Source organism: Vidua macroura, chromosome 2 (genome assembly GCF_024509145.1).
Source record: "Vidua macroura isolate BioBank_ID:100142 chromosome 2, ASM2450914v1, whole genome shotgun sequence".
In the NCBI taxonomy this organism is placed as follows: domain Eukaryota; kingdom Metazoa; phylum Chordata; class Aves; order Passeriformes; family Viduidae; genus Vidua; species Vidua macroura.
Window position 1 is genome coordinate 76,850,476 of NC_071572.1, and position 18,729 is coordinate 76,869,204.

The following is an 18,729-nucleotide window of genomic DNA, read 5'->3' on the forward strand; positions in this document are numbered from 1 at the left end:
GCTATTTCTAGCTGCCCAAGTAATCAGAACAGGTTGATACTATTGGCAGCAAGTAGATGTACACAATCTGTCTCAAAAAAGGAGGGGTATAAAACACACTTACTTCAAAATTGAATTATTTGAAATTCTCTTTACAAAAGTGCCAATTCTACACACGGTTTTCTGAGGCACTTTAACCATGCCAACACTTAGCATAGAAGACTGTGGACCAGCCTTTTCTTGCCATTTTATGAACGTCTCCCTCAAAAGAGAACAAATATATCAGGTGCCCTACTTTATAGTCAACTTATTGACACCACTGCATCTTGTGCTACTCGTTATGGTGATGGACAACTAAGAATGGCTTAAAAACAACAAAGCTAACAGTAAGAGTAAGTGGTTTCAAAATCAATACAAGAATGACCAAATAGTAGAGCAGTACTTGTTATCTGTTCATCAAAATGATGCGAAAAGACATTCTGCACATTCAAAATTTAATTTAGCTACTTGCTTTATCATCATAAACACTCATTCCAATATGGGTAATGATTATTTTTTCTTCCCAAACATGAATAATATATAATTGCTGGTATTTGGGAAGAGACAAGGTCTTTGCCTTTATCCATCAGGGTAATTTATCATTGTCTTTCTTTTTCTTCTGCACTGGTAGAGAGCTTGGCAGCTCAGCTTGTTCTTAAAAAGCCAGAGTGTAATTCAATAATAAATTCACTCAAAGGCTAGCTGTCATGAGACATTCATTTATTTGTATCCATTAGGTGATCTGCACTGCTGTTCTCTCTGAAGAGTGGCTAAGCTGTGGTTTTGAAGCTCAGGAAATATATTGCAGAGATATTCAGTCACCTCCTTCACACTGCTGCCACTTCTGCACAGGCCAGACAGGGATGCAAATGTGCCCAGGTTCCCTCAGGATGATAATCAGTCAGCCATGACTTAGTGAAGCCTGGAGGAGCACTCAGCTTCTGACCTGAATGGTGAGTGTGCCTGTGCCACTGGTGCCCGTGCAAGATACCAGACACACAGGATACAGAGATCCACGCCACCTCTGTGTTGCCTGCTCATGGGGGACTACTCACAGCAAATGACATGGATCCAACTCCAACCCTACGCCATGAAGATAATGGCGTTGGGACAGAAAGATATAGAAAGTTCCATGAACAGCAGTCTATGGTCCTTATCTTCACCAAGAAGGCAACCACTTCATGAATCATCCCAGCAGCAATGGCAGAGAGTTGTCCTAAAGCAGGATGCTGCAGGCCTCCATAAGAATAACTCCCTCTTGTCAGACAAACTTTTAAGCCAGCAGATGGAAGGAGTGATATAACAGCTCATCTTGCCCCAGCGGCTGCTGTGATTTTTATAGAGACACCGAGCAGCTCCATGGACAACAGGGATATTATCACCTGTCTATTGTAAAAGCAACTGGTGGAGTTTCAATGACAATGCTACTGAATAAAGGGCACATCCACACATGCAAATACAGGCAGTCCTGCCTGTCCAGACTAACTGGATCCCAGATGGTCCCAGACCATGCTTCTCCACATACCAGTCACTGACTACTGCTGAAGCAGTGTCATTTCCAGGGTGACCAGAGGAGCTGTTCAAAGGTCCAGCTTTCTGGGAGGTGAAACAGGCAATTGAAACTACAGAGAGAAGACAAATAAGCAGAAAACCTTTGCAATGGTTGGATTTATTCAGATCTGTAGGATCTTTAAGAACTAACAGGAACATGTGATGTCTTTTAAAATCCCAACAGAGTAGTGGCAATTTCAACAACCCAAGACTCTCATGAGCCTGGACCAGGTGCTGTCTCAGGGGAAAATATACCTTCTGTTGAGGTTCTTCAATGTTACTTGCAATCACTTTTGTGAATCAAGATACTTATCTTGAGAGATGCAATACAATCACAGCTTGAGGTAACATATCTGTAGACCATACTTAGTGGCACACACTCTATGCTGGTAATTTGAGAATGGAAACCTCATAAATCATCACTACCTCTGTATAATTCTTCATCCTAACTTAAACAGAACAAGTTTTATTACTTCCACTGCATTTAATCAAAACCAGTCATTAAACCCCTTCCTATCGATCTGAATCTTTGCATTCCCTCACTCCACTAACCTACATACCCAGACAAACATTTATGCTAGTAGGTGCTCCTTCTGAATTCTGAATCGCCCCTTAGCAGGACATCTACAGATGGTTAGTAGGTCCTTCCTACATAGAGATCTATCATCAGACCTATGAAACACATGTAACTTCTGTAGGAATTTATGTGATGCTAAATGACAAATTCTTTCTGTTGATCCTCTGCTGGCACTCTGAGAAACAAATTCACCATATAATTAGAAATTCCCACTATTTTCCCCCAGCTCTGTATGCTGTCGAATGCAAGCAGCCCTTCAAGAGAAGCTGCAATTTTATTTTTTTATTGCACAAATATAAAGACTCTTATAGTTCATTAGTTGCATGAAAAGTTCACTAAACACAGATGTGTGTACCAAAACTCTCTTGCCTGTCAGAAAGGATACATATGGACCTGATAACAGAGTCCTCTGTGGAAATGCTGAGGAATTGCTACCCTAAATACATCAGAAAAATGAAATGGTGAGCATAATCTATTTCATATTCTGAAGCCTGATTTTACAGCAACAAATCACAACAACTAGTCCAGAGTCCAGACTGTTCAGTATCCAGTACCTGTGATCTTCAGAATGCCAATGAAGGACAACAATTTGCAACATGAAAGTGTTTGGTTATAGTCTGAGTCACTGTTGTTAGCTTTCTTGGACCCTGAAGACCTTGGAAGCAAGAAGTATCTGGGAAAATATCACATCAGGGCAATTTCCTGACATGGCTGTGATGATGACGTCAACCTGTAGACTACCAAAAAAGGTGATATATGGGAGCTGGTACCTAAGAGATGCTGGCAGTGTCCCTCCACCAAAAGCTAGAGGGGCTGAGAGGCCAGTTGAGATGTAAGTGCTGAAATAAATACCCACACAAACATGAGGGTTGTGTATTTTCGGTGCCAACCTATTAACTGCTGTGTGTGGGAAAGCTGAAAGTAAGCAGTTCTTGACTGGGTAAAGCTCAACAGAGTTCAAACCTATGTGTTGAGAGCCACCTCCAGGATCAGGGTCACTACTTCTGAAAGGCAACATTCAGGGCAGACACTGAATGATCTAGGAATTTGACACCCCAGTTACCCTGCTACAAGAAATGATTTTCAGGGATGACCAGCCTTGACAGACAGGAATATACTTAAACCAAATTGCTGAGATGCAGTCACAGAAGTGAACTGCTATGTTTTGTTTCCCAGTTCCTGTTTCTTGATGATGATTGCAGCGATAAAGAATTTCTTGATTTTAAAATCGATCTATATTCAACCCGATGGCTTATACTGCAAATCACTCTAACAGCCCTCCTTAGATGGTATGATTTTCCTCAGTTCTTTTGAAGTCTCTAATATTCACACAATAGATTGCAAATAGCATTCTAGTTTCCTTCTCTTTTGTCTCTGTCAAAGGAAGATGTGTCACTGCTCTTTGGGTGATACTTGTGCACAATGTCAGTCACTTCATCTAGAAGAGCTGAATGGATGCCTTTCACTCCTTGAAATATGGAAAGTGAGGAAACATGCAACTGCTTGTATGTGTTGGGAGGGAAGCATCTTGCCTTACTGGCTGGCAAGAAATTGTAAGTGAAGAGGTAGTCAGCAGAACTACATCACCCAGAAAATTCTTCAGGTATCTACTTAACTTAAACAATTTTTCATTATTCTGCATCTTGCTGCCCTTCCATGTCTTAAAATGGCCAAGTGGCTTATGCTTTACCACTTACTGAATCAACTCCAAAATTCACTTACCCGCCTTCAAAAGGATTGTCCCCTGGGATGACGTGAGTGCTGTCCTTGCCAATCAGGAACTTGATTCGATCATAGAAGGAATGCAAGCTCTGCTGGGAGATGGGGGCTTGCGTCTCCTGGATGATATCCAGGGGGTCCGGGGAGCCCAGGCACAGTGCATTAACGTGGCACAGTGGCTGCAAGCAGCAGTCTGGGTCCATGCAATCCACCAGGCCATCTACAGAAGGGTAAGGAAAATTTTAGAGCAATGGAAACATGGAGTGCTGCAGACTTCAGGGTGCAAGAACTCCTTCCAATGCACACAATAGAGAAATGCGGATTTTCATCTACATTCAGTAATGCATATTCACTTAAAGTCACAATAAGGAACCTGAAATACACATTAATACATAACATAAATATGCAGTAGTATGTAATATATGAAAACTCTTATATTAGACTGGGGCCCCATAAAAGCATATTTTATATTAATCCTAGGATGTGCCAATTCACAACTCAGTCACTTGGATAACTAACTCCAGAGCCCTCAAAGATTGTAATGCAGTTTTTTTTGCCAAAATACATAACTTCTGTACCCTGCTCCTGTTCTTTGTGCAAATCATAGACACATTGCATCACACCAAAGCTACCTGGTTTGCTCTCAGCAGGACTAAATAGTGAATAAAGCCATGGTATCTACCATGGCTGCAGGGAGATCTATACATGTAACCTAGTAAAACAAGAGTAGAAAGTGAGGGAGATTTTGTTGGGAAGGTTTGATCTTTTTTGACCTTGGTCTCATTGATTCAATACTGACACAGAGTAACAGATGACCTCAAACTCTCAGGACATAAATCTTGCACTTTCAGCACCATTAGATTAATAGTAACAACAATAATAGCAGTGGACACTCATGAAAAGGCTTGCAGAGCATACTCCAGTAAAATGAATGAGGGTCTGCATATCTGTCAAGCCATCAAATGCAGACAGTACCACTTCCCCTCCCACTGCCACAGCAACATGCCCCATTCATTTGGAGATGCCACTACTCATTGCAAACAGCACAGTAAAAAGCGGTGACAGGAAAAGAAATACCAAAAAAAGCTCAAAAGAGGTTTGATGAAGCATCACACTTAGCAATAGAAGTTGTTAGCATGTAGTAGAGACAGATCTTTAAATCAGATAAGGGTACTGGATGTTTTTGTTCTGGGGTAATGGGATATGGAGCCCTTCACTTCCAACTCATCAGTTCAAGCAAGACATTTTGACAGTGAATGAAAATTACTACCATGTGATGGCTGTTCACAGACCTATGTGAAATGAGTGGTTGGTCTCTGTGTAGCTGCTGGGAGCTCCATATATCACAGACACCACCTTTACAGCAAGCATCCTACTAACGACTCCAGCAGAGAGAGAGGCAAGAAATGAACGTGCCTGGAGAGCATCACTGTCCTGAGAGGTAGAGCCCTCCTGAAGTGGGATGAAATCTTTAGTTTTCAGGATAATGGATTTTTTATCCCAAAGAAACAGTAAATTAAAACAAGACATTTTGCCATTACTACTGTTTGTGAGCTTCAGTTTTGTCCCAGTTTTACCAGTATGAATTAGAAGTCCTTTCATTAATGTTATTGGTATTACTTTGTATTTACTGCAATATAAATAGGATGAAATCTGATTTTTCATTGTTCTGCTACATAAGATGGCTCACACATAATGGACTTGGATTCTGTTGAGTTATACCTCTTCCAATCTTGGAATAGTTTAGTGTTTAAAACATTGCTGACATCATCATTTCATGTGGTTACTCACACACAGAAAGCTGAATAAGCCTGGTAGGGGTTCCCAGAGCTTCCTGTGTCCAAGTAGTGTGTCAAAGACAATGAGTACCTGCTCTGTGTACACGTACACACACATACACACACTGGGTCATTTCCACAAGTGCTCTGCACTTGCCATTAATGATAATGGAAGCACTATTAGGCCAGGAAAAGTGCTTTGGAGAATCCCATCTGTTACCCTTACCTCTGTCTGTCCTAACATCTCTACATCTTTAGAACTCCTTACAAAATCACCACAAAAAATGTGCATCTTGGACACTAAACCTACCTGTTGGCCTTTTCTCTTGATGATTAGTGATAATGAAAAAGAACTAATTAGAATTTCTTTGCCCATTATAAAAATTGCTTGCTGCAGATGATTATATCAGTAGGATTCTGGAAGGTCAAATCTCAGATGGAGTTTGAGAGACCGTTCACAGAATACAGATTGGCTTAGATGCAACAGGCTTAGTCACAGCTACCTACTTAAAAAAAAAAAAAAAAGAAAAACAAACAACAAACCAGCCTTGTTACTATATTGACTACAGTTTCAAGCAAGATAAAATGTTGACTTTTTCTCACACACATTAATGTTTTCTAAGGCTACAGACACTTGGCTGAATGGATGGCAAACCAGCTGTACCATACCTCTTCATTAACCTGTCTTTTTTCTAGGCATCAGAAATGTGTTTTGGGGCCTGAAGCTGCAAGACAGCAAGAAAATGTCTTCGCAGGAAACTGTAGATAAATGTGTGAAGAATAGATGCAGAGGACAATGTTTTGAACAGGTGAGAATGATGAGGACTCATCTGCAGATAAGACTTTCAACTAATGTGTTTTGGACCTATATGGAATAAATTGAGGAAAACTACACCAGAAAGGTTTGCCACTGACATCCTAAATTCATGAAGGCACTCAAAGGCTGAAATGGTGTTTAGCTACTCAACTCCCTCAGTTGAGTAGACAAAGTATTTCTTTAGCTTAGGAAAATGTAATGGCTATTTTTGTCTGAGCCAATGCAAAACAGCAAGAGTTAATCTACAAACCAGATCATAAGTAGTGATGTCTCCATGTGCATACTGTTTTCTTGGTTTTTATTTAATGTATGGTCCAAAAGTCATCCAAGCGGTGCCCTACAGTGACTTGTCAGGAGATATAATGACAGTGTACCCAGCTATGTCTTCTCATGCCCTGATATCTCTCACTGGATCCATCAGAAGAGTGAGGATAAAGTGACATTTCCAAGAAGCTCCTGACCCATGACTCTGGCATTAACTGTCCAATTCAACAAAAACAATATGAAGTTGTAATACAAAACACCTTTGAAATCCATAAAGCATAAAGGTGAACTTTCATTAGAAATCACTGCAAATTTTTCAGACAGGTAACAGAGGGACGTGAACATGAGGTCAATGCCCTCCGCATCCCAAGTTTAGCAGCAGCAAAGCCACAGAGACCCATGACCTGCATGTGGATTCCTAACTCTGGTAGCTCCCAGAGCACAGGTAGGCTGCATAGTAAGTTCTTAGTTATGGATGATTTTATACAGCTCTTGGTTTTAAAAAGTGACAACACCCTTACTTAAATATAACTGTAACATGACCATGGCACTTCAGAGCAGAGAACAAATGTGTTGCTGAATTATCTGTGTGAGAAGTTTAAGTCTTGCATAGGAGGATTACTGCAATTCACAGGTTTTAAGGCTACTATGATCAGCTTGTCTGACCTCTTATACCCATAGGCTGTTTATTTTTTTCCCTCCCAGAACTGGATTAAAGCCTGTGTTTTAGAAAAATATCTCATATACCAAAGAGAGCTGATTATACTGAGTCAAATGCTTCCTCCAATAAGCCTCTGAAATGCTTAATTACTGCTAGACAACTGTGTCTTATTTCAAGGTTGGATTTGTCCAACTCCAGTATCCCACAACTGGTCTTGTTTGGCCTTTGTCCATAAAGTTACCAATAGTTCCTTCTGCCCCTGCATGCTCTGATGTCTTTTCCATGTGCAAGTACCTCCACACAGAACAATAATCCATTCCAAATCTTTTCTCTGAACAGCTAAGGAAGAACAAAATTTCCAGTTTAAGGTTTGTTTTCCATCCACTGGACTTTTTGGTGTATGCCATCCTTTGATCTCTTTCCACTAATTTCACATCTGTTATATGTCGACACCAACACTGGACACAGCAATATGTCAGCAATATTAGGCACAGAAGAGAGGCCACTTCCTCTTCACCAAAGGGTTTTTGGGCTTCTATACTTATAAGGCTCACAGAGGTGAAGGTGCAAAAGCCTTGCACTGAGAGCTCATGTTGAGACAATTACCTCCAGTGACCTCAAAATCCTGTTCTGAGTCATTGCTTCTCAAGAATCTCTCAACCCTCCAGTATAACATCCTTTCTTTGTTTCCAGGGCTATTTTGCATTTTGCTGCATTATGATATATTTTGTTTGATTGTGGCCTTGCAGTGATGTGAGTCAGATCACTCTGTGTCAAAATCATCTTGGGTACATTATTTACCACCATACTGAGCTTTAGGTGACCTAAAAATTTTACCAGGAGAGAAGTAAACTACATTGTAAGACAATAATGAAAATGCTGAGTACGGCTGGATATGACAACCAATTCCAAGGGATCTCTACAGAAACATCTTCAATCATGGATGCCTTCCAATTAACAAATTAATTCAGAGATGTGTCACTAAGCCAGATTTTAAGACATCTCTTGTGTTTCCTTCTTATTGCCATGCAATAGGAATTTTTACATCTTTGAGACCATTTATGCGTTCTATATACACATACATATCCTGTGACAGTTCTGCTAAAACCAAACCTAAACTCTTTTGTCCCACTTTCTTTGCATGAAGCCTGAAATAAATACCTTTTTGCAATCTCAGAGTTACCATGGGGTGAATCAAACCACTGTTGTTGTGAAAAGGGAGCCACTGGCAAGACATTGTCACATCTGGTAAATAATGTGTTCAGTGGTTTGCATCTTTCACTAAGATTCAAGTAATCAGAGAATAAATCAAAGTGGATGGCACCTCTGCAGGTCATCTTGTGAGCCCTGGTTCATTCCCTTCAGAGAGGGACATGAAGGAGAATGAACTGGGCTCAGCAGAAACCCTTTCTTTTCTGCCATTGAGGATAAAGCAGCTCCAATTTATTCAGCCAACACTGTATTTTAGGGGACCAAGACCATTTTTATCAGGTAATCTACACCCTGTGTATCACTAGACAATGAGTTTTATTCTGGGATGACTCATCTAGCTCGTATCTTGTGGGTGGAGTTGCAATATTTTTTTAGAATAAGGCTCTGACGCCCTTAAAGACTGCTAATCTACCAATCCCATTAGTGAGCTCTTCAAACTACTACTTTAGACTGCAAACTCCCTGGGAGCAGAGACTGTCTTTTTATTTTCTGTTCACAAAACATCTGTTCCAGTCTCAAAGGGCTCGGAAATGTCAGCACAACCCAATGAAATAACCACAATTCTCATTAAGTTTTGTATCTGCAATGTATGTTCAGCTTTTTCTCCATGGGAGCATAGCTTCATGGAAGGGGCTGAACACCAAAAGTATCTGTGTCTTCTTGGAGCAGGACCGTGGCCTAATGAGTGCAACATCTGCATAATACCAGCTGGGGAACACCTGATTTTAAGTGACTTTAAACACTTGCTATGACTACCGAGACAGCAACAATAGATAAAGACAACAGATGGAAATGCTGACCTCACTCAGGAATTTCATGAGATACTCCATATCATAATTGCCTTCCACAAATAGTCACCTGGATACCAAATTTAAGAGGCGCTAAAATTACTTGGCTTTCAAACACTGCTCATGACCCATCACTTTCTGAAAATCATGTCCTTTATGATGTTTGTCTATATGATGCATGCAAAAAATACATCCACCCAAACCAACCAGAAATTTTGCAAAATAATTACTCTTCAGTATAAATGGAGCTACTTGCTGTCCCTGCTCTCTTTGAGCTCTTTCTGCACTTGCTGGCTGCAAAATGCTCACAAATCCCAAAGCAGTCTCATTTCTCCTTTGTGTCCTGTGCAGTCAGCTTCCAAGTTTCTCACTCACTGCCATGCAGCACCAAAAAGGCATCAAGGATTAGAGCTTTGAACAGAAGTAAAGGGCTGATTTTGAGACACTGCTTCTGCAGTAAACAAGATCAGCTGAGAGCTAATAAAATTTCAAATTAGCTGTGACTTTTCATGGCCCTACAATTGTGTTGGCTGATTTAATGGGCAGTGTCTTAACTGGCTGAGACTGAATAATTGAGCATTTCTACAGAGTTATGGATGCTGCAACAAAAATCAGTCATGCTAACATCACCAAAAGAATGCAAATAACCTGCAGCCAGAGCTGTTATTATGTGTTTAAGCAGACTCTGACAGGTGGTGCATGTCAAGTGTCAGGCTGGAACAGGCAGGCCATGGGTAGGGATGGACCCTGTGTACAATGCTCTTTGTACACAGAGAGCATTCTGTGAACCATGATGCACTCTGGGAGCTCCAGGCAGACAGGCAGTCAGAGGGAGGTGAGCTTAAGGAGCCTGATTAGGGTGAATCTGGGACAGCATACATGACAAACTCAAGGATTGCTCCTGCTAAAGACCATGATACTTTTTTGTCACTGACTGCAATGGGATGAGCCTCTATGAGAAACTGTATTAGGCAAAACAAAACTAGGAAGTAAAAACAACAACAAAACCCCATTGTCTCCCATGGGAGTATTTCCACTGGCAACAAAAGCAGAAAATGCACTGATTATACAAATAATTGTGTCTCACCTCATCCAGTTCTTATCTTTCAGTTTCCTGTCTGTGCTATTCATCAGGTAACATTATCACTTTTTGTGGGGACACTGTCTTGTCCTGTGATACTTTTGGATGAATTACTGGGAGAGTTTGGGTGGGAAAGGTTTTAAATGTAAATGCTCAAAGGTAAAGGTAACAAAGTCTTAGTCTTACCCTTGAGCAAATCAGGTTTTAACCTTTCAGTTCTAATCTAAACTCTGGTTTAGAGGAAGGCTCTAAAGGAATGGCTCAGTACTTTTGCACAAACAAGTTATTGTTCACATGGATGTTTATGCTGATAAAGGTTTTTTACAGGAATAATGATGTTCTGATCCAATTCCTGAGCTGAGGACTGACACTATTTTCTTTAATTGTATTTGGGGAAGAAATGGATTTTACTCCAGTGCTTTGCAAAGAGAAATTTTACTTATTCTACAAGAGCTGCAGCTTTTGGCTCCTCTTTAAGGAGCCAAAGGGAAACAAAAAACAACTGTAAGGAACAATGGCAATATGACTGTCAACTCCCTGTGACAACATTAGCTATTCATATTCTCTTCACTCCTTCTATCCCACCTGCTCTGTTTTGATTTCACCTGAATAAGTTTCTCACTGGTTGTATCCTGGCTAAATTAGATTGCTGGCTGCCTGGGAAAGGAATTGCCCTCACATCTTTCTCTAAGTGTTCAGCACTTGTTTGCAAATTTGAAATAACACTCATATGTAATAGCTGTCAAGTGTTTGAATTAAAAACTCCTTGGTCTCTTGTGCAGAGTTTCTGTGGGGTAGTCACTACAGAAACACTCTGCAAAATGTTCATCCTAATCCAGAGCTACATTCTTTAAAAAAAACATCTGAATAGAAAAAGAAGGGAAGTGGAAGGAGGAAATGACAGAAAACACATGATAATCACAACTGTCTGGCATAAACCAGAGCTGTAATAATGTGTTTAGAATCTACAAGTTCACAGCATCCCACAGCTCATCACTGCTCTGGAGAATACAGTTGATGCAGCTGCTTTCATGGCCTTCTTCTTTTCTCCAAGCAGATTTTTAACGGCCAGCAAAGCAGCATAGAAACCAAGCAACTAGGATTTGAAGCTGAGCAAGGCATGTGAGGGCCTTTCCTAGCTTAGCAGAGACTGCATCCTGGGGTGCATGAGGCACAGCATCATCAGCCAGGTGAGGGAGGGGATTGTCCTGCTCCGCTCTGCACTGGGGCAGCCTCACCTCAAGGCCTGTGTGCAGTTTTGGGCACCACAATGAAAGGAAGGCAGTAAGACATTAGAGAGTGTACAAAGAAGGGCTATGAGGAATGTGAAGGCTCTGGATCGGAAGCTGTATGAGATGTGGCTGAGGTCACTTGGCTTGTTCAGCCTGGAGGAGACTGAGGGAAGACCTCATCACAGTTTGAAGTTTCCTCTCAAAGGGAAGAGGAGGGGCAGGCACTGATCTCTTCTCTGTGATCTTTGTGAGCTCCCTCCAGCTCAGGATATTCTACGATTCTGTGACTCGCATTTGGACAGGGCAGTAAGTACAAGTTGCTTAAACTGATCATCATGCAATAATTGCCTCCTTCAGGAGCCAAAGCACCTCTTAAAAGTGATTCCTCTGAGCAAAAGTAACTCAGAACTTATCAATTTTTTTGGTGGGAACACTGGTTTCACACCCTCAGCAGCTGAGAGATCCTTGTCACCAAGGTCTCTCACTTTCCTGGCAAGTGCTGCAAGTGTTAAGCTACTGCTGAAAAGTTCACCCTCACATATTCTGACTGAATCCAAGCCAATTCAAGCAATCATTTGAAAACAGCTTGGAAAGTGGTTTCAGATAACTCAGATATTGGCATGTTTCTCAAATCCTGGTCAAGAGGAAAGTGGCCATGCAGTCTATGCATGTTGAGCACAGTCGGTGCAAAACCTTAGGATTCTAAGGGGACTTTCTGTCTCACAGAAGTTGCAACCATTTGCCTCAGATGCTAAAGTAGGTCTGGTAGAGCTTTCCTGATGTGAAATAAGTGTCCAATCTGTTCTTTTTTTCTGAAGCTGGTTCATGTCACTTTCTGTTACATCTTGTGTACCAGGAGTGCCTCCTTCCCATAACTTAGCTCCCTCATTTCAGCAAACAGTGGTAGGTTTCCTTCAACACAGAGAGAACTTTCATAGCTTCTTTCTACATCTATTAATCAAAAGCATTTCATTAGGGACTCCTTCAAAGTACCAGGAGCTCTCCCAAGGTGTCAAGACCAGACACTGCTAGACCCCCAGTTCACAACACATCCTCCTCTCCAATGGCACAATCAACACCTGCTCTAGGATGCTGGATGCCTTGAGTTAACACTGCCCTCCTGCCAGTCTTGCTGCCAACAATCAGCCACAGGTGACACCCATGTGTCACCATCCAACACAAAATCAGCAAAGAGCTGAAACCTGAAAATGTGAACTGGTCATTTTATTTGAGGAGAAGTCAATTAACAGTCACCATGAAACACAGGAAGAGAAGCTGGGTGATTTCTAACAAATTATACCAGCTACCCAATCTTTCAGGTAAGCAGACTTTCTCATCCTTTTAGCAGTGCTTTGTGGTTCCTCCAAGATGACCCTGTTGTTTGACTGGATCTATCTGTGATGATAAATGATAATTTATGATGGCTGTTTTCCCAGGTGCATTCAGATCTCAATACTTCCCTCCACAAATGTAGCCAGCACATTACTGCATAATTTTTTATGGTTTTGAGGAAGCAGACAGCTCACACACCACACCCAGGAGAGAATCTTTTCATGCCATTAAGGCCCAGGGCATGAAGGCAAAAAGAAAAATAAAGTATCAGGAAGCACCCCACCACTTTGTCTGCAGCTCAAGCATTGGCAAAGACAAAGGTTTGCATTTTGGGGTTCTCTTGGATTCTTTACTGTTCCCTTTACAACCCTGAGACTACCTTCAGGTTTAACCCTATGCACTGCAAAGATCAGTGCAGACTTCTGCCAGCTCTCTAACACTATCTGGCATGTGGTGGACAGATGGTGAACACATGGGTGTTAAGAAGGCCAGAGTGCTGTGCCAAAGTTTCTCTTGCCAAAGATTTGAAATGCTGCTGTTCCAAAGCATTATGTAAGTCTCCACCTTACTACAAGCACTACTTGATCCTTGAATGGGGCAAAGCACTGTGGAATTGCCAGTGGGCTACGGCACAGTTAAACAAACAGCACTGATTTGCCTCAGAGAAGCCATTCCGGAACTACACTGTCACTGAAGTGACCTGCTCACTGCTCCAGGGTTGGGAGAATAAGGCAACCTCTAGTTGTTCTGGTCAAGGAGGATAAATGAATTAAAGCATACAAATTGCTCTACCTGCTAGCTTTTGGGAAGCATCTGGTGGAGCACAGACTGAACTTGCAAAGGCAAAATGGGGCCATGGGTACATTGGAACTCTCTGTTTGTACTAAGCTAAATGAGACATAAACAGAGGGAAAGGAGTTTTGCTAATACAACTCCTGCAGAAAAAGAAAAGAGGATGGTTTGTTTTTCTCAGTCCTAAAGGAAGATCACTGACCAGATGACAGCTAAGAAAAATGAATTTTCTATACTTTTATGTAATGGTGTACAATATGTTATGACAGGCCAGCCTTATTTGACTGGGAAGGGTATCTATCTATTTATCTATCTATCTATCTATCTATCTATCTATCTATCTAATCCCTTAACCACTACCACTTGCCTTTGGAAGTATTTCAGTTGGGAAGAGGTGGTGGAGAACAGCAGACAACTGATCAGAAACCTCTAATGACCGTGAAGGTTTAGATAATATTGTGAACACTGTCATTTCAGACATATTTTTCATATGAGAAAGACTCTTGCCTTCTACAAGTAAAGTAGATTCATGTTTGACAGAGTTCAGCAGCTACTCGGGAAATTGTTTAAAGCAAGAAATAAAGGATGGGTTGGTTCCAGTTCCTGGAGAACCAGTAAGCTTTACCCTATTTACCCTATCTGGAAGACAGCTACTCTGGAGAAGCCCCAAACAACAACCAAGGCCCTCAAGTAAAGTTACTCTAAAGTAACTGCAAAGTAAAGAACTTTTAGACCAAATAAGCAATTTAATTTAACATCTGTAGTCCTTTCATGATTTCACCTCAGTGTGATCTTGTCTTTATGCAAACTCATTGAAATGGAGAACTGGACAACTCTGGGCCTCAACAGTTAGATGATTTCTCCAGAACAAGGACAGGTAACACAGATTTGCTGTTCAACAGCATATTTATGAGATTAGTTAAAAATATCCTCTCTTCCCCTCAGTTTTTCCTGTACACTATGTTCCTAACAGAGGCATCTACCAATGCAACAGAGACCACATTTAGCCTATGGAATACCAGCCTCTTCTCAAGGTATTATCAAATGCCATTAACTCCACTTTTAGGACTTATCACAGAAGATAATTTCCTTGATTTTTTAAACTTTCAAACTTATTCTTCAAATACATGACAAAGCACTCAGTGTGGGGTGAGACATGTAGGTACTAGCTGTCACACCTACTCTTAGGTAGTGAGTGTTTGCAGTCATGAATTAGAGAGGTTATTTTCTGCTGAAGTGAGGCAAGAACTACTTTTCTCATCTTGTTTTAAAGAAACACCCCCTATTTGGTCTAATACAGGTGGCCTCTTAGGTCAAATTTACAAAATCTTGGCCTTTTATCCAGATTGTTACAGCTCTGCCCTTACACTGTTTTTCCTTAACTGATACTGGATGATCATCTGCTCTCAGTTACTCACTACAGCTTCTTTCAAGTTGATGGGCTTGGTGTTAAGAAGTGTAAACAAAGTGGACCTGGGTGTGAAACCTAAGTGCTAGCTTTGATAAATGACACTTTGTGGAGAGGGAACTGAGCTCAGAAACATCTTTTTGATAGCCTGAACAAAGATTACATTTCACCAAGTTTCTCTCTGAGTGACTCCTGCTCAGCTTGTTATTGTTTATCTGAACAGCCTCCAGATTTAAGAGGCGAACACACCCTGTAATTTAGCACCCGTCCCCCTCAGGGTATGATTAGGCTGGGAGCTGATGAAAAAGTTTCTGACTTCAGCTCCCATTATCCTGAGGAATTTCCGGCTGCAGACATTTTGATTAGCAGACACTCGACACCACAGTGCAGGAACCAGGTATGAGCTCAGGCAGAGTGAACCCCCCCACCCCCGGTACTGTGAACAGCCCCACTAACCTCTTTCTCAGCACTCATGATACCCATTTTGACTAGGTCAGTTGTTTGACTTCTAAAGCTTCATGAAAGGACTTCTACCTCCACTGACAACATTCATGAGCAAATTCCATGTTTGGATCCTTTCCAGTGAACCAAAAAAAACCACCTTTCTCCAGCCCTGAGCATGCATCACTCCAGTGTATGTGACAGAATCCCAAAAGGGGGAGAAACCAAAGTGCTCATCCACATACTACATGTTTTTTGGAGAGGCTTAAGGCATGCATGACTTCAGTGCTCTTCAAAGCACAGCAGCTTCCCAAGGTATAATGTTTGTGGTGGATGGGCTCAGTTCTGCTGAACACAGATGCCTAGTGTAATTTGAGTTGCCCTTGGATATCTGAGAAATCCAAAGGGAACTGTCACACATGAAATATATATGCTCTACCAGACACCCAAGTTATTGTGAAGGGGAAACCAGAAGTCAGCTGGAGTACTCTTGGATGTCTCAGATGGTATTGAACAAAAGGCAGCAAACATTAATTTGGCACACAGAAAATTATTATTAGACACAAGGAGAAAAACATTTACTGTAAGGATGGTCATATGCTAGAGCAGGCAGTCCAGAGGTGGGATCTCTATCCTTGGAGGTGTTCAAGAGTTGACTGGACACAGCCTTGAGCAACCTGATGTAATCACTATTGCCTTGAATAGGGGGTTGAACTGAAAACTGCTGGAGGTCCCTTCCAACCTAAATTATGCTATACTAGTCTACAAACATCTCCACTTGCTGTAGAAATCAGCATAACATCTAGCAAACTGGCAGAGCATCAGCCATGCTTCATGAGTCCTTTTATCTATATTTGAATTCTTGCACCAAAAAAAGGACTAAGGCTTCAAAGCAGGAGTGCCTCACCACTGCTGAAGCTCCTACATCTCAGGGGTTGAAATTCTAGACTTGAGGTCACAAATACAAATGAGCCACTAAAATGCATAAAAAGAAGTTAATAAAGTAAATGTATTCTGCTATTTCACTTCCCAGCTGAGAAGAGCCCATAGCAGTAACACAGCCAAATCAAAGGTACAGTGTATGACAGATTATCTGTAATCTGAAATGCACACAATGTACATACTTTTTTTTTTGGGTGTACCAAGAGTAAAGTCAACACTCATTTGTAGGCTCTGACACATGAACACGTTGTCATAAGGCAGTAAGTTACAACCTACCAGTTGCTCTGTTCTTGCTGTGCACACCACTGCTCCACACAGGCTTACCAAATGCCAGTTAGCGGTTGATGTGCACTAACTTGTAAACCTGTCAATGCCTTTTGTCTCTCCTGTCTACATCTGCTGTCCTGCAGGCTTGCAAGGCAGCTTGTTTCAAGGTGAGGGTAACCCAGAAAAAAGGTTAACCCTTGAATCAGGAGATAAAAAGAGATGCTCAGAGTCTGGTCATGCTCTTTGTGATATCGTACAGTTGTGATTTACATTGTATGTTAGGCTGGATTACTCCTTCCATCTCCCTCTTTCTAAAAACTTCACAGGCCTTTTGCTGGTTATTTTTTTCCATGGAAACAGGGACTAACCTTCGGTCTATTTACCATATTTTTACACATCTGATATGATGACCTTTATTGCTGCCCTGTGTCAGCTGTAAATAGAAAACACAAGTACAGTGATATTCAGTTCCATATGAGGTAAAAAGCCATCTTTGTTTTACAGTGTGTACTCTTTGTATGGTACTCCAATTTTTCCATCTTTTCTAAAGGGCTAATTTGGTCCATTTGCCATGCCAGATGTGCAGAAGTATTTTAAATATTCAATCAGAATCACAGTTGTTGTGAAGCAGATAATCACAGACTTGGCTTGGCTATTATTTTTTTTAAACTGTACTGTTCCTGTGAATATGATAAAACAGAGGCTTGCAAAATGCAGTCTCCACTTCACAGTCTGGGTCCTGGCCCAGACTTGTGGTTTACAAAACCTTCTGCTGAGTGACAACAAAACAAATTATGCAGTCTCCCTTATGCCTTAAATTTAATATCTCATCTCCTGCTCTCTAATTCAAACCTTCGCTGCACCATGGTTTCCTTTGTAATGAGATAACTCTGAATATTAAGTTTGCATTACAGAGAGCTATTATTCACATGCCTGACATCATTACATATGGAACAGTAATCAATAAAACATGGTTTGAGAGGGATTGGATGGCTTGTGGGCATGGGGATCAGTCACCCAAGCCTCTAAGTTTCTGAAAAATATCCATCCAAAGTCAGTGGTGACCAACTGCAGAACCTTGATGAAAGCCTCAGGCAGCGAGGGCAAAGTTTGAACAGTCATGGATGTTCACTGTCTGAGGTGATCCCATCATGTCACTGCTGAGCCACTCGGCTCGGGTAGAGGGACTGGACAGGTGCACAGCCTCTGCCTGCTCTCTGCTCTATGGACTTGATTTGAAGAGAAACAAATGTCCCTCTTCAGACTGGCACCCCAGATCCAAATCCATTTCATTTGAATTCCAATCCACTCTGGCTGAGTCAGCCTGGCAGATTTCACTGTCTGTTCTCTACCAGCTGTCAAAAAACAATCTGCCCTGCAGAATCAAGCCCAGATGACTGTTCACTGTGAGAGGTTTATAGGCTCTGTGAAGCCTGACATATCACATGTGCTCATGTCCTACCTCCATCGTTGTCTTTCCCATCGCCGCATGCCGTCTCCATGGAAGTGTCACAGCCTGCTCCTCTCCAGCCCAGCTGGCAGACACAGTGCCAGCCGTTCATGTCCAGAGTGCATCTGCCATTGCCATTGCACAAGCCAGGGCATCCCTCTGCAAGGCAAACAGCCACACATTCAAACACACTCGAAACACAAAGCAACACAGCCTGGAAAGGGCCTCATTAAACAGCTCTTTCCCTTTGCCTTCAGTTGATTTCTCCACTCCCACTTGGTGTCTTCCCACCTGGAATGAACCCACTTTTGTGTCAGGATGGTGGTGATTACTCAATGGGCAGCTGCTTCTGGCTCTCCCAGGAGGTCCTCACAGCATAACCACACTCACTATGCTGAG

The 18,729-nt window shown here is 41.6% G+C and overlaps 1 protein-coding gene across 1 annotated transcript in view; it reads right to left on the minus strand.

Moving 5' to 3' along the window:
- Nucleotides 1–18,729, minus strand: part of TENM4 (teneurin transmembrane protein 4) — a 342,135-nt gene that overhangs the window by 89,490 nt on the left and 233,916 nt on the right. Inside the window, exons 12-13 of the mRNA XM_053969741.1 lie at nucleotides 18,343–18,489; nucleotides 3,869–4,085 (exon numbers count right to left, since the gene is read on the minus strand). Of these exons, the coding sequence (XP_053825716.1) occupies nucleotides 3,869–4,085; nucleotides 18,343–18,489 (364 nt within the window). The remainder of the gene's footprint in view (nucleotides 1–3,868; nucleotides 4,086–18,342; nucleotides 18,490–18,729) is intronic.